The 17,092-nt window shown below is 35.1% G+C and overlaps 2 protein-coding genes across 2 annotated transcripts in view; one reads left to right on the top strand and one right to left on the bottom strand.

Moving 5' to 3' along the window:
• LOC125648407 (protein smoothened-like) overlaps nt 1-12,694 on the bottom strand; it is a 39,977-nt gene extending 27,283 nt beyond the window's left edge. The window contains exons 1-3 of the mRNA XM_048875509.2: nt 12,637-12,694; nt 10,514-11,131; nt 4,601-4,813 (exon numbers count right to left, since the gene is read on the bottom strand). Coding sequence (XP_048731466.1) covers nt 4,601-4,813; nt 10,514-10,954 — 654 coding nt within the window. The 5' untranslated portion in view covers nt 10,955-11,131; nt 12,637-12,694. The remainder of the gene's footprint in view (nt 1-4,600; nt 4,814-10,513; nt 11,132-12,636) is intronic.
• Nucleotides 12,695-15,071: 2,377 nt separating this feature from the next.
• LOC125648416 (tRNA-splicing endonuclease subunit Sen2-like) overlaps nt 15,072-17,092 on the top strand; it is a 31,023-nt gene continuing 29,002 nt past the window's right edge. Inside the window, exon 1 of the mRNA XM_048875521.2 lies at nt 15,072-15,610. Within this exon, the coding sequence (XP_048731478.1) occupies nt 15,413-15,610 (198 nt within the window). The 5' untranslated portion in view covers nt 15,072-15,412. The remainder of the gene's footprint in view (nt 15,611-17,092) is intronic.

Below are 17,092 nucleotides of genomic sequence, written 5' to 3'. Positions count from 1 at the left end.
TCACGCTTTGATAGATCTAGCGACATCAATACAGGTGAATACCCGGTATCGAAGCCAGTGATAAGCAATTAAATGTTTATTTAGAAATTGTACTCAATAAAATTTTCTTCATTTTTCATATTTTGATGATCAAAGAAATAATAATTTCTCAACCACTTGCGTGTTTAGCATCATGTGATTGCTTTTGATATTAAAACTCTATTTACGGACAGCATGTAGGACAAAATCTATCGTATCACAGTTGAAACAGCTTGGATAACGGCTTGGACATAGTTAGGTGAGAAAAAGCAGTGTTCAATTAAAACAATTGTCAGTTATTTTGACATAATAGTTTGGGTGTTGTTAGATTTTGTCCATAAATACGCTGATCAAACTGCCCAGTGTTATCGGCCGATTCGTGCAAGGCATTTAGCTCAATGAACATTTTAAAATTCCTTGATATCTTTTTTTGATGTGCACGTGATTTTAGTGCCATCATTTAGTGTTATAAATGTGATCTTAATATTAGTGCATCATTTTTTAAAAAGTGGATTGCGTTTGTTCTCCGTGTTTATTGTTGGTGAAAAAAGTGTGTAAGTGTTGGATATCACGTGCGTTTTGTTGGTTTTTGGGGATGGGATTTTTTAAATTGTGATTTGTATCGTGTAGTAGAGATATAACTTAATTAAAACGATGTTTTGTTATTTTTTGTTTTATGTACGAATGTTGAATACGAACCGGAATGAGTTATTGAGAGAAATTTATATGAACGCATTATGTTAAAGTTGAACAAAATGGCGGAAACGAAAGCAATTCTGCAATGCTTATCAAAGCATCCTTATTTATCCTACATAAGAAATAAAGAAAAGGGATGGAAACCATGAAGAATTACGGACATTTAAGATAAGATGTAAATTATAAATCAAGTGTCATAGTCTTTAAAACAAAGACAGTAGAGATATGTTCACACACACACACTTTCACGGAGTATCAACGGAAGATATACAGTTTCCAAATGATATTTTTAATGGATTTCACTGGGAACGTTTATTACGTTATTTTATCGTGACAAAATGGAAAACGTAATAACAGGATTCCACTGTATAAACATATAGTTTATATATAACTTATAGTGAATTTTTATAGAGTGTTCGCAGAAATTCGCTATATCAGAGTTTTACTGTATCTATTTAATTTCAATTCAGTATCAATAGAATTAAAGAATATGTTATTTGAATTTAAATGTTTCAAACATAAACACTATACCAAGTTTGACCCCACCCTGGAGTCAGAACCTCTACCTTGGGGGTCATAAAATCTACAGTTTTGGTAGAGGCCTTCCTGCTCTACATGACTATGTATTTAGGTTTTCTTACTCATGTGCAGAAGTAAAGATTTTTCAAAATTTGTAAATTTTTTGCAGTTTTTGCCCCACCCCTTAGACCCCGAGGGTGCAGGAGTCCCGAAATTTACAATTTGTGTCTTCCTTGTCTCAAAGATGTTTCACACCAAATTTGAAAAGAATTGGAATGGTATTAGTTATCAAGAAATTAAAATTGTTTAATTGTTAACACATAACGGATGACACCCAATGACGGACGCAAACCAATAGCATTAGGTCACCTGAGTTACTCAGAAGACCTAAGAAGAGATCCCTTTAACTAAGTAATTTTGGAGATAATCAGTTTTAGAATCAATGTTTGTTTAAATGCTAATTACCTCCACCAAGGATAGGAATATGTTCAAATTACAGAATGAATTTCACTCATATTTTGTGGTAGGCTTTGATGATTATCTAGAGCTGATTAAATTTTGTGAGCAGTCTGTGCATAAGAACAGCTACAGAAAGTGGGCAGTATAAGGAACTGAAGACTGCCTCAGCAGTGATTTGTCCATTAACAATAAGCATCCTTCATCCCTCTCTGGGAGACTGCTTCAGTATACATAGAGAGAATATGGTGGAGGGTTGCAGTCTCTGAATTCACTAGTTGAATTGATACCCTATCTTGAATTAAATCAGACCACTCTAATTCTAGTTGTATGCGCTCAAATTTATTTTACAACATAAAGTATTACTAGTGTATGCTAAAAATGGATTCCTGGATGAATAATAAAAAAAAAGCTTTTTCTTAACAGAATCTCTTCAAATGAATTAGAGATAGCTATAATCATGCAAAAAAGGCTCAATTTCATTTAAAGATACATGTATGCAGATTTGAATTGAAGATTCTATATCATTTTATCTTAAATCAACTGAAGACCATTACAGTCATTTCATAACATCTTAGATTCATTACATGCAACACAATACTATAAATGAATTCTAATGACACAACTGATAAATTCAATTTAAGAGGAAAACAAATTGAATGTCGCTAATGAAACAGATGAAAGAAAACTGAAAAACATTCACCATTCTGATATCAGTGCACTATGAACAGAGACAGAAATGGACAGTATATGTATTCATGAATGTGAAATAAAATACATTTTAAGATACCCACCCATCCATCTTTGTTGCAGAGAAGAAATAAAAATTTTGCATTACAAATTACATTATTGTATATATAGTAATCCAACACAAAACATCCAACAGAAATGTAATCTATTTAATTGTGACATATTTTGTGTGATAATATATGTAGCTCTTCCAGAATTATGTGATACATGATACAGTCTAATTTCTTTGACAATCCAATTTGCTGGTTTAGCATGTATGTATACACAGTGCAGGTCTCATATCTTGAGGTCTGACATGTGTAAGTTAAGGCCAGATACTTTAAAAGGGCTTAAAAGCACTGCATTATGCTATATGACATCGTCACAAACCAATGTACCAAGTTTTGATGTCTGTCAAGAAAAGGGTCTCAAGATATTCAGCACAGTGTCTTACTAGGTCCAGTCTCACCCTTGACCTTAAACTCAATACACGACATCTTCTTTGTAGGAGGAACAAGTGTACCAAGTTTGATGTCTGTAAGCATAGTGAGCTGACAATATCTTTAATACTATGTTTAGTTGGACCTTTGACCTCAAAATCAACAGGTTTCATCTAATCTATAGGATACATGTACCAGTGTATCAAAATTGTCAAGCAAAGGGTTCTCAAAATATTGAGCAGACAATATTTTACTATGTCCACAGCTGACCTTTGACCTTGTAACCTAAAAATCTATAGGAGTCATCTACTCCTTTGGTACACCAATGTACCAAGCTTGATGTCTGTCAGGCAAAGGGTTCTCATGATACTGTACAGACCACAGGCAATTGCATTGCTTGGGGGTCTAATTTACTATATAAAGAGTACTCTTTATATAGTAAATTCGACCCCCAAGTGATGCAATTGCCTGTGGTACAGACAATATCTTTACTATGTCCAATTTGACCTTTGACCTTAAAATCAATAGGGGACATCTATATTTTAGGGGAAACCAGTGTACCAAGATTGACTGTTGTTTGTCAAGCACATGTCTCTCAAGATATTGAATGCTCCATATCTTACTATGTCCAGTTTGACTCTTGACCTTGTAATCTAAAAATCTATATTGGTCAATGGTAGCTCAGTGGTAGAACATTCACTTCATAACTAGGAGGTCGCGAGTTTGAGCCATGGTCATGTCGAACCTAAGACGTAAATATAGGTAGTGAGGGCTCCTTTTCCAAACACTTGGCATTTAGAAGTGAGAATCACAGATTGGTCTTTCAGATATGACTTTAAAAACAGGCCCTGTGTCATGGCAGGCATTAGCATGATAAAGAACATTATTGCTATCGCCCTGAGCACTAAGCATAGGTCTAAATTTGTGGACATCTCAATATGAGTGAAAAATTCTTGACAGAATGTAAAACAAACAACCAACCAACCAAAATTTATATATCAATGTCAAACAAAGTGTTCTCAAGATATTGAGTGGACATCTTACTATGTCCAGATTGACCCTTGACCTGAAAATCAATATTCTCTAAAGACAACCACTGTACCAAGTTTGGTAACTATCAAGCAAATAGTTCTTTAGATACTGAGCGAACAAGATTTGGTTGACAGGACGACCAACAGGTGCAAAAGTAAACAATATGCCCCCCTCTTTTCAGAGGGTGGCACAAAAAAAGTTTGCAGGATGTAAATAAGATTTTGAAAATTTTGGTCCAAGAATCAAAAGATTAATTTTCCATGTCTATAATATAATTTACATATCTATCATAATATATTTACCCTGTTTATATTTCCATTGACTTTACCTTTAATTGTGTCATATCTTTACCAACAGAAATGATAACCATTTCCTCATGAATGTGAACAATGTGCAATCCTAATAAATACAGTATGCCTAATTTATCAGCTGGAAATATTCCGAGAGAAATGAAAGTAAAATGTAACTAGAAAAAGTAAATTTCATTTTTGAAAATACATGAAGGAATGAACAGCAGTGCTTCATGCCTACATACTTTTCATGAAGTGCTAACATGCTGCTGGCGTAAGGTGTCGCAGTTCATGCATATTCAAAAATGAAATTTATTTCTGAACCTCATTTGAAAATCACATACTTTAATAAACGCAAACTTTAGTATCCAGAAAAACATTCAACCTTCCTCAATGACTTTTCTTTGTGATAATACATACCATGGTAAAAAGAGTACAGACGATACAGAGGGAACCAAACACAGCAATAACAATGTGGACCTCCTCATGCTCCTCCTCAGTGAAGAGTGGATTCTGGCACTGGATTCCACACCCTTCCACCTCACTGTACCAACTCTTCTGGTTCTCCGTTTTGACCAGTGGTGCATTACACTGCCCAGTGGTATTGAAATGGACTCCTTCATATGTGTGACTCTGAATATTGAGAACAGTCAATATGTACACATATGCAGAGCTTACCAATAATCTCGATTTTTCACAGATCTCAGCACTAGTAAGTCACTATGGCAGAGCTGCTCTGAGCAAAGCAGTTTTTTTTTTGTATAACCATATAAAGCTGATTTGTTTAGTGGTATATATATCTAATATTATTAGCTCACCTGAATCGAAGGTTCAAGTGAGCTTTTCTGATCGCTTTTTGTCCGTTGTCTGTCTGTCCGTCCGTCTGTCTGTTAAACTTTTCACATTTTTGACTTCTTCTCCAGAACCACTGGGCCAATTTCAACCAAACATGGCCAAAAGCATCCTTGGGTGAAGGGCTTTCAAGTTTGTTCAAATGAAGGGCCATGTCCCTTTCAAAGGGGAGATAATCACAAAAATGCAAAAATAGGGTGGGGTCATTTAAAAATCTTCTTCTCAAGAACCACTGGGCCAGAAGAGCTGAAATTTACCTGAAAGCTTCCTGACATATTGCAGATTCAAGTTTGTTCAAATCATGGCCCCCGGTGGTAGGATGGGGCCACAAGGGGGGATCAAAGTTTTACATACAAATATATAGTTAAAATATTTTTCTCAATAACCACTGAGTCAGAAAAAATGATATTTACAAGAAAACTTTCTGACATAGTGCAAATTCAAGTTTGTTCAAATCATGGCCCCCCGGGCGTAGGATGGGGCCACAAGTGTGTGTGTGTGTGGGGGGGGGGGGGGGGTGTCAAAGTTTTACATACAAATATAGGAAAAAGCTTTAAAAATCTTCTTCTCAAGAACCATCAGGCCAAAGAAGTTGACATTTACATGAAAGCTTTCTGACATAGTGTAGATTGAAGTTTGCAAAGGGTAGTTTGGGCCATAATAAGGACTAAGGTTTTACATGCAAATATATATGGAAAGTCCTCAGATATGGGCCAAGGTGACTCAGGTGAGCGATGTGGCCCATGGGCCTCTTGTATATTTATATTATCTTTTAAATTAACTATATTTAAAAGATAATATAAATATATAACTTTAGATATATATAAAATATATAAAAGCACTGAAAATTTAAGGCCACGACACGGCATCTTTCGAGGCATATTTTACATAAACAAATATCACACACCATGAAAAAACGACAAGTATCAATAATCTTGTTAACAATGTAGATTATTGATACTTGTCGTTTTTTCGTGGTGTGTGATATTTGTTTATGTAAAATATGTCTCTAGATAAAGATGCGGGTTGAGTCAAAAATTTGAGTTTTAAATAACCAACAGTGTTGTGGCCTTCTCAGTGCTTTTATAAATTTCTTTAAGAAAGTAGGGTGTTGTTGGGTTTTCGAGTTTTTATATCTCCAAATATCGAAATTGTGGTGGTTTTTTTTAAAATCACAGTGTCTGGTATAAGATATTAAAAGAAATAAAATAAACAGTACACAAAGTTAAAATTTTAATGCAAGCGCTTTCATTTCATAATCCTCAGGCAAATTTGGCACAAATGTAAGAGGAAGGAATTCTGTTAATTGAATTTGATTAGATAGAGTTATCGCCCTTTGCTCCTGAAATCATAGATTTTAGGATTGATTGATTGATGGGTTAGGGTTAAAATAAAAATATTTTTGTCATAGATGTTATCTTTTTCTTGTTTACTTTTAGTTTCATTCTTGTCTTCATTAACCCTCTTTCTCATTTCCAGCACTAGCACCTTTTTTTTTTCTTTAGCAGAACCAAATTGGATTTTTAAAAATATTTTTCCACATTTTCATCACAAGAAATTGATATTGAAAATTAAACTCCAGCAGAAAACAAGACAACTTAGCATTTTTTAAAATAGTTGTAATTTGATAGTTATCTTTCGTAAAAAATCACAAGAGACAGTCTGAGAATTTAATTTTTTAATTGGCATAGACAATAGGCCTGTCTTTTTGATGTGGCATAGACCTATGGCATTTGGCATAGACCTGACCAAAACTCCTTGCAGGGAACACACCACATTTCTCTCTCCTCAAACTTCAACCATACTCATCCGTTCTGCCAGTGTTGCTTGAATTCGCGTTTTCTTTCTCCTTTTGCATGTAGCTTGCGTTTTTCTTGTTCTGATTCTTATGTTTGTTTGACACCTTTTGGTTTAATGCCAGGCTTTGCACCTTGAAAATACTTTTAACTGCGGAATCATTTACACTTCGTTTGTTGACCTTCACCTCAAAATTATTTTTGCTATGTTGGACGAACATTTGTATATCATTTCGTTTTGACATGCTTGCAATATTTGAATATTTGGGAAATAAACTATATTATATATTGTTGAGGAAAATTTTAATTTAAAAATCGATCCTAATAAAATTCACCAACACAGATTTTTAAAAAACCATCGACATTTAAAGACATACGAATGATACGCTGAACAATTTGTGTAGAGCACTTGTCATAATGCATTATTACACGTATCATAATTATTCCTTTGTTTCTTAGAATTTGGCATAGACTATTTGCACATGGCATGGCCTGATCTCATTTGGAATAGCCGCGGTCTATCGGTCTACCGTTAAATTCTCAGACTGAAGAGATGATAATTGTTTGTAAATTTAATTACTCTGCTGAAATATCAAGTCATTTATAGTAATAACAATTAGAAACAAAGTAATGAAAGTAATACCCCATTTGTGCCAGAAGTCATTCCAGAATTCTGCGGGTTATCTGGATTGGTTTTGATATTAGTTTAAAAGCAGTGATACTACTGGTAGTGAAATGCGCACTTGCTTTGATAAACTAACAACTGTCACAGTACATCAAACAAATTTTTTTTTTAATGTTGGTCTGACAGTCTTGTAGTTGTAATGATAATCTAACGTGGTCAGGATTAAATTTAATTGATCTGAATAAACATTCATTCCCAAATTTATTACTTTCCCGTGCGGGTAAGCTTATCACTCTGGGTCTGTTTCCCGAGACGACATTGCACTTGCCCCAGGCAATGGGAAAGTGTAATTCTAGACCCCTGACCAGGGCCATGATTTTAACAAACTTGAATCTTCACTATGTCAGGAAGCTTTCATGTAAATTTGTACTTTCCTGGCCCAGTGGTTCTTGAAAAGAAGATTTTTAAAGATTTTCCCTATATATTTATAAGTAAAAGTTTTAATCCCCTATTGTGGCCCCACCCTACCCTGAGGATCATGATTTTAACAAACTTTAATCTGCACTATGTCTGCACTATGTCAGACAGCTTTCATGTAAATTTCAGCTCGATTTTTGGAAATATTTTTAAATATTTTGGCATTTTTGTGACCATATCCCCTTTGAAGGGGAGCATGGCTCTTCATAATTGAACAAACTTGAATGCCCTTTACTAAGAGTGTTTTTTGCCAAGTTTGGTTGAAATTGACCCAGTGGTTCTGGAGAAATCGAAAAATTAGCTAAAAATGATTCAAAAGTAAAGTTACATCATCTGTTCTCTGTTTATTTTCATTTTATTTATTATCATTTTTTGCCTAAAAATTTAATATCTTGACATCAGGATAAGTGAACAAAAACGAGTTTTTAAAGATAAGATATAACTCTTGTTTATAAAGTTTTCCATACTTTCAAAAAGGAAAAGGGTAAAAGAAAATATACATTTTTAGATAAAAGTTCAAAAAGCTGCAAATTTTTAGGAACACCAGCATATAGTTAGACTACATGCATCTCTCTTCAAATTAAACTTCAAAGTAATTGTAGTTTTAAATGCAGATTGTATTTCAACAATCATGTAACGTAGTCAAGCAACATTGATATTTTTATAGATGATTTTCAACATACAACAAAGTACATGTACCATCGCCTTGATCATATTGTGGTGCTATACTATATGGTATCAGATTGCTTACTGAAATGATTTAAGATTAAGAATCATTCTCTTTACAAAATGTTGTTTGTTTTTTTTATTTTGCCTCATCATGACACCATTCAATGTGTCAATCAAATAGTGCTTTAGGATCAATTGAAATATTTGTGGTAGCAAACAAAGGGATGTCACTCCTGCTATTTTGGCTTGTGTCAGGACTTGGTGTATGTAGGTATATAGATAGATCTATGGAAACAGAGTGACTCAGTTGAACTAGAAGAACTCTGCCTATCACCGAGAACATCGGAGGTCTATTATTAACTCATCCCATTTTGTCAAAGGAGTATTGTTTGTGAGATTTAAATGCTCTAAAACTTGGTGATCAAATACCGTATTTTAACCGAGAACGGTGAAAGCTAGAACACACAAAAGGCATAATTTCAACTTTTTCTTTTATCTGTTTTTTAATTGGATTTTGATTGAACTCAATTTCAAAACTTTAAGAGCAGACATGAGCATTATTCCTGGGATATCAAATGGACATAAGGTTAAGAATCAAAGCATGTTGCATCCAAGTACATTTGGAGCTTTTATTCTATACAATCAGGAATGCCATTTAATCACATAATTGGTAGGTTTAGCAATCATGGTATATCTATATCAGTGATTGTAAACTTTTAATTCCACATTCATATTTTTAAAGAATGACCTTCTTTAATTAAGGGCACACACAGAATCAGAGGAAGGAAAACCTCAGTTTCTGTTGTCATTTTTGCTTCCACTAAACGTCTACTATATCTACATTAAATGGCTCACCCAGCTTCATGTGTGCAATTCCAGAGCAAAATGAAAAGTATATCTGGGCAACCATGTTAAAATAAGTATATGCTAGATATATTCGAATGACACAGAGATGGAACATTCATTTTCAGCTTTGATGTGCTAATGCTGGGTGTACCCATTTCATACATGTATTCTAGACAAAGAAAGTAAACCAAACCTACAGAGAGACAATCCTACAGAGAGACAAACCTACAGAGAGACAAACCTACAGAGAGACAAACCTACAGAGAGACAATCCTACAGAGAGACAAACCTACAGACAATCCTACAGAGAGACAAACCTACAGAGAGACAATCCTACAGAGAGACAATCCTACAGAGAGACAAACCTACAGAGAGACAATTCTACAGAGAGACAAACCTACAGAGAGACAAACCTACAGAGAGACAAACCTACAGAGAGACAAACCTACAGACCTACAGAGAGACAAACCTACAGAGAGACAATCCTACAGAGAGACAAACCTACAGAGAGACAAACCTACAGAGAGACAATCCTACAGAGAGACAAACCTACAGACAATCCTACAGAGAGACAAACCTACAGAGAGACAATCTTACAGAGAGACAAACCTACAGAGAGACAATTCTACAGAGAGACAAACCTACAGACAAACCTACAGAGAGACAATCCTACAGAGAGACAATCCTACAGAGAGACAAACCTACAGAGAGACAATCCTACAGAGAGACAAACCTACAGAGAGACAATCCCACAGAGAGACAATCCTACAGAGAGACAAACCTACAGAGAGACAAACCTACAGAGAGACAATCCTACAGAGAGACAAACCTACAGAAAGACAATCCTACAGAGACAATCCTACAGAGAGACAATCCTACAGAGAGACAAACCTACAGAGAGACAATCCTACAGAGAGACAAACCTACAGAGAGACAATCCTACAGAGAGACAAACCTACAGAGAGACAATCCTACAGAGAGACAATCCTACAGAGAGACAATCCTGCTTAGAGCATTGAATCTGCGGAGTGTCAATGTTGTAAAGTAATCCTGTAAAGAAAAATTTACCGTGCAAGTTGAAAATATATCCTGATCACAATCCAGAAAAAGAGGCCAGCCGCTGATCTTCCTTACAATGTCACATGGAGCCCGCGTTTTCAGACACAATTCTCTTGTAGGTCTTTCTACAGAAAGTGAAGCGCTATCACACTTTGGCATATACACAGAACACAAAAAAGGTTGAATGACTTCCCAACATTTAGGAGCTGCTCTCAGACCACTCCATAACTTCAGCTTCTCATTGACTTCATCAAGTGTTAAAGAATCATTGGCAAAAATAAAGGAGGTTTGGGTGACCCCAGCTTGTGACAGCACTGTCCCCAAACACGTGGAAGTGGTGGTATTTGATAGAGATTCACAGGATGTCACATTCGTGAAACAAGGTGTAGATCCAACATTTTCAACCGTCTGTAGAAACACCAAAATAGAGATGATGATGGGAAATGCCATATTGGTAAATTACTTTTTCCTGAAAATTGGCCAGATGTAATCATTTCACAATGCACATTGCAAATGATGAAACTGATGACATGGTTGGGATGATCTGACATGGAGTTGGCTAGATGACCTCCAAGGTCATATCAATTTGGGTATTCATTGTTATGTCATGTTGCTGCTAAGCATTTCCTATAAATAGAATGATGTTAAAATGATCAATATTATACTTTTTTTTTCAACAGACGGTTATTCATAAAGACTTAATATACAATTGTAACAAGAGGTACTGTGAGCAATGCTCACTAAGAATACCTCCCGCTTACCCCAATCTCCCAAAGGGTGTTGGTAATAGGTATAAACTACCTCTTTTCTGAGTGTAAAAAACAAATGGCATGACAAACAAAACCATATTGCTACTTCGATGTCCAGTGTGCTTGACCTTTGACCTTTTAACCCCAAAATCGATAGGGAACATCTTCATCCCATGGGTAGTCAATATATATGATATGGTGGCGGTAGGTGGAAAGGATAATGCTTTAGAGCCCGGAAACCATTGCATCTACAGACGGACAGACAGACGGACGGACGGACAACCCGATTCCAGTATACCCCACCCCCACAACTTGTTGCGGGGGGTATAATTAACAAACTCTTTTCTAAGTTGAATAAATCATTACATTGCATATTGTTATTCATCCTCAGTTTACTACCCCAAGCTTTCTCTTCAAAATGTAACATGTCCCTTTTCCTATCACAGTGACACTCTAGTATATCATCATAAGATTATATGGTAACATGGATCAGCCCACTTAAGGGCTAAAATGATAAAGTATGTTTTATTGTGTTGATATACACATGCAAAAAGGAGGACAGAAAACATCTAGCCACTGTTCATTGAGGATGAAAAGTCCTGCAATGTTTTGAAGGGTTATATATCTACTGGTAATCAAAGTCTTGTCTCATCAGATTTAATACCAGCAAAAACTATTTCACAAAAATTAGTTCATACATCATCCTTATATAGTATTCATATAAACATTCATTATTTTTACATCAAGATAACACACAAAAAATCCGGGTTAGAATAGCTCCTCAGTACCCCTTACTTGCCGTAAAAGGCGACTAAATGGGGCGGTCCTTCAGATGCGACCGCAAAAACCAAAGTCCCATGTCACAGCAGGTGTGGCACAATAAAGATCCCTCCCTGTTCAATGGCCTAGGCCTAAATTTTGCAGCCCTTCATCGGCAGTGGTGACATCTCCATGTGAGTGAAATATTCTTGAGCAGGACGTTAAACAATATTCAATCAATCAATCATGCAAAAATAAAGTTTTAAACTTTTTTTAAACAAAAAGTAATTCACAGTATCTATGTTGTTAATTAAATAATTATCTAAGGTCGTTCTTGTTTTCCCATCCGTGCATATTCAATTTACAAGATAAATCAAATCAATAAATAACATCTCTGATAAGTGTGGCATCAGTATTCATATCCCTTATTATATACATTTCCATTAAATTTCCTAAATGTACATGTATCGGAACTATAGACTACTTCTACTGCGATATTATGCATTTGAAATTAAAATACCCGCCAGTCCAACATTTATGCATAGTTGTAATAGCTTGAAATATTGATCAGTAACGACTTAATCTCGCAAGTCAACAATAGTCTGATAAGCTGGTGTTACCTACCTGTATGTATTGCACTATTGACCTACATTTTTAATACACAAATAAAGCACGTGGTCTTAAAACTTCCGGTATTTTGAAGGCGTACTTGATTGTTCTACAAACTTAATTGTTTCGCGGATCGAGTCAAAGCGGGTCAATAAACATGATGTATATGAAGGACGATAATGAAAATCCTAATGAAAATATGTGAAATTCTAATAGACTGTGTATCGTTTCCTGAAAATGAGAAATTTTTCACCCACTGAGCATGTTAGAAGAGAAATTACCTCGTTCTTTCCTTTATACACGGGATATCATATAACACAAGTAACAAGTATATTTTTGTTACTCCAGTGCGTATGTTTGTGACAGTATTGAAATTAAGTACTATTACATCCCATTTAAACACTCGTTGACATTCTAATTCCGTCTAATTCTGTGCTATGCCTAATTTGTCTCCGATTGCTAATAGTCGAGTGCGCTCAAGGGAGGTGTCATTCTTTTTTGTACAATGACAATATCATCCCAAATATGTATATAAAAAAAGTAGAGTGACATCTCATTTAGAATATATAGCATTAAAATATAAAACAGTAACCCATCCCCACCCCGTTATGCTCATCGGTACAACATGTGATATGAGTGAAATAATGCATTTTCAAGAACCAACGTTAGTGTACGGGTCGGCATAATTTCCCGACAGGAAATAGTTCTATCTGCACTCCAATCTAATTAAAATTAGATGTTAGATCCGCTCACATACTCGCTACACAAACTTTGTGTAGCGAGTATGTGACCGGATCTAACATCTAATTTTAATTAGATTGTCTGCACTCAAGTATTATATATAATCATACATACTAAAATGGAAAGAGTATGAAAAAACTACAAAGTAGACATTATTTCTGATTCAAAGCATATTAAATAAAAATACATCGATACAAATATTATTTTCATATTTTGAGTGATTTAGAGTAAAATAATAATAATAATTTTTTTTATTTTTTTAAAATCAGTAACTATTATATTTTCCGTCAATTAGGTTTAGCATAAAGATGGGGTTGGTGTAAATGTAGTCCGGGACATATGTCCCGCGATGCTTGATAAAAGTAGTCCCGAAAATTTTACGAAGAAAATGCATTTCCGGTTTTTGTTTTTGCCTTGTTAATAATAAAAATAAAGTTTTTAATGTGCTTTATTTGGCTGTTGATTTTGCTTGCATATTGTTTAATATCATAACAAAAAGATATACTAAATATTCCACTTATTATATGAATGCTCGTCCTTCTTTCTCTGGGACATCGCTTCGATGGTTGATTCGACGCGAAGAGTGTAAAAATAAAACCGGAACAAGGTGACAGTTTGAACCCGTTTTATGAATAGCTAGGCAAATGTTTTGAAGGAGATTTGATTATAATTGATATATTTATAAAGTATTATAAATAATAATACGTAAACAAGCATTCTGAGAGTATTGCATGGCAATACATAGTCCCCTACCGGTTGCAAAAATCACTGTACCACAACAATATATTCAAAGTTCATTATGTAGGTTATGGTAAAAGGAAAATTGGGGAACCAGGATAGGAATGATTGGAAATCAACTACTATTCGAGTAGAGACTAGACCAAGAAAAAAAACCCAAATTTATAATTAGGTTTAGGTCTTTGACCAAGTAAATAAACTGTGACATGTAGATAATCATGAATAATTTATCTATATTGTACAGTATTACTATGCTAGAAGTTTTAATGAGAGTATTATTCTTAATTCTTATCTACAGAGATAAGAAACTTGGAAATATCTGCAAGCACAACCAATACAAAAAAAAAAAAAAAACAATAAAAAAAAGTCTGGAAAACTGATCATTCGTATTATTTTTCTAAGTCCAAGGGCCATAACTAAGTGAAAAATCAACGGACCGAGACGAAATTCAAACTTGATCTGTAACTTGTTATGAGAAAGCAATGTACCAAATATCAAATGAATATCTGCAAGCACAACCAAAAAAAGTCCGGAAAACTGATAATCCATGCTATTTTTCTATGTCCAAGGGCCATAACTAAGTGAAAAATCAACGGACCGAGACGAAATTCAAACTTGATCTATAACTTGTTATGAGAAAGCAATGTACCAAATATCAAATGAATATCTGCAAGCACAACCAAAAAAAGTCCGAAAAACTTATTATTCCTGCTATTTTTCTAAATCCAAGGGCCATAACTAAGTGGAAAATCAACGGACCGAGACGAAATTCGAACTTGAGCTGTAACTTGTTATGGCAAAGCCACATACCAAATATAAAATAAATATCTGCAAGAACAGAGAAAAAAGTGCGGAAAATTGGACGTATAGACGGACGGAGCGCAAACCCACAGGGGCTAAGCCCGTTTTGGGCCCGAACTCTGTGATACCATAAATCTATATTTATGGTATCACAGAGTTCGGGCCCAAAACGGGCTTAGCCCCTGTGCGCAAACCTAAAGTCCCCTCGACTTCGTCGGTAGGGGACTAATAAATAAAAAAAATCAACGTATAACGATTAATCGGCGAATATCAATATCGGACATTGCGGGACATATGTCCTGGGACTACATTTACACTCACCCATAAAGATGGCGGCCCTCATAGAAATCACGCGAAACTCGGTCTGTTGTCATAATCAATGTTGAGTTAAAAAGAAAAAAACGCTGGTGCCGTTCTATGAATTTAATAAGAACTGTACACATGTCTGTAATTTGTATTAGATCTATAATGTAGTCACGGACATGATAATCTCTCAACTTAATCTTAAACAATGTCTTACTCCAAATTGATGAATCCAAAAAAGAAGAGGCGGGTGTTTGCCACTAAAGAATCGCCATTCCCTGTGCCTATAGCAAGTATTACGGGGGAACAATCTTCAAGGAAACAATGGATGTACTTCACAGGGAATCTGTTCGGCAACCAGGTTATCATCCATCACTCTGGAGATATGAACTTCATGTACAAAATGGTGAGATTGTTACGTTGTACGTGTATTTTAACTCACCTGAGAATTTTTATCATATATTTGTTCCATTGACTATGATATCGAATGTGTTTAAAACTGAAACAGTTACACGATTTTGAAGAATTCCGTCTGTGGAACTAGGGAGTATCAAATGAAACTGAAAGCCAAGTTCGTTGATAATACAATACTTTTATTGCGGAATACATGCATATGGATCAAGCAAACAAATGAACAGATTAAGAACAATGAACAGTAGCACACACACACATACGTTTTACCAGTTACGAATCGGTTTATTGTAATGTCGTGCACTCAACCTAGAAGGTCGAAGTTCCAAAGGTTTGTGGTTGTTGTTTAATTTTTATTTCTATGCTTTTCAAATAAGTGATACCAAAATTCCAAAAATAATATGATTACGGTGTGACCGTTGGGGCGAGCGCAGCATATCTGATTACATTTTCAAAAAAATTATATTGAAAACAAGGAAAACTGATCTGGTTCACTGTCAATACGTAGGATTACTGTCTTGCTCTTCTCACCAATGGAGGAACCAATTGCAACGAGCGTGTTGTGACGTAGCCTGGTAGTTGTAACGTGACTGTTTACATTTTTTTAGACAATATTTTAAAAAGAAAAAGAAAGGGGGAAGAATATGATTGTCATCCTTTCCTTTCAAATAAGAAAGGTTTGTAATACTTCAAAGATTTTTTTTATTATTATTTTACGAATCGAACCATCCACCATTTTGTACGAGGGACTTCTGGGATTGGCGTCAAAAAAAATTCTTGTTAGAGGTTGAGATTTAGCTTGGATTATTTTCCGCGCTCTAGTCATTAGAGCTCGCAGTACGAGCCAGCGCTCTGCGCTGGCTCGCTGCGCTCGCTATTAATGGTACAGGCACAGTCAATACGCAACTTCCAAGGTATCAGCTCTTTTGTGATGGAGGTACGTTTAGTATTCTGTTGAATGCTTGGGTGGGTACAAGATGTATACATATATTATAGACAACTATGTAAATAAGGATGAAAGTTATAAAAGAGTAAATTTTGTTCATATCAGCCGTTGGTATACATTAAATTGACCATATTAAGAATATTTGTTTGAATTGGGTCATTAAATTAGATATGAAATTATTTTTTATTTCCTCTTCTGCACGAGTGATATTTTAATCAAAGAAAGATGGTGATATCGATTTTTGTTTGAACTACTTTATAATTAGATACTCATAAACTTACTAATATTGTGTTTTCCTGCAGTTTAGGTGGTTGCATGATGCCTTTAGGCAATATATGAAGGCAGCGATAAGCATTTGTACCCACCGCGTGTGGAGGAAAATATGTTTTGGGTCTCACTGTGCGCAAGAGTTCCACGAAGGGAAAGAACTATCGGGCAACTCGGAAATTGAGTATTACAACACCCCCTATTTTCCTATTTTTCAGTATCGAATTAAGCACCCTCTACTTTTGCTGACCCAATGAATAAAAT

The sequence above is a fragment of the Ostrea edulis genome, chromosome 6 (assembly GCF_947568905.1).
Source record: "Ostrea edulis chromosome 6, xbOstEdul1.1, whole genome shotgun sequence".
In the NCBI taxonomy this organism is placed as follows: domain Eukaryota; kingdom Metazoa; phylum Mollusca; class Bivalvia; order Ostreida; family Ostreidae; genus Ostrea; species Ostrea edulis.
Note: the sequence above shows the minus strand (reverse complement) of the source record. Positions and strands in the feature narration are given on the sequence as shown.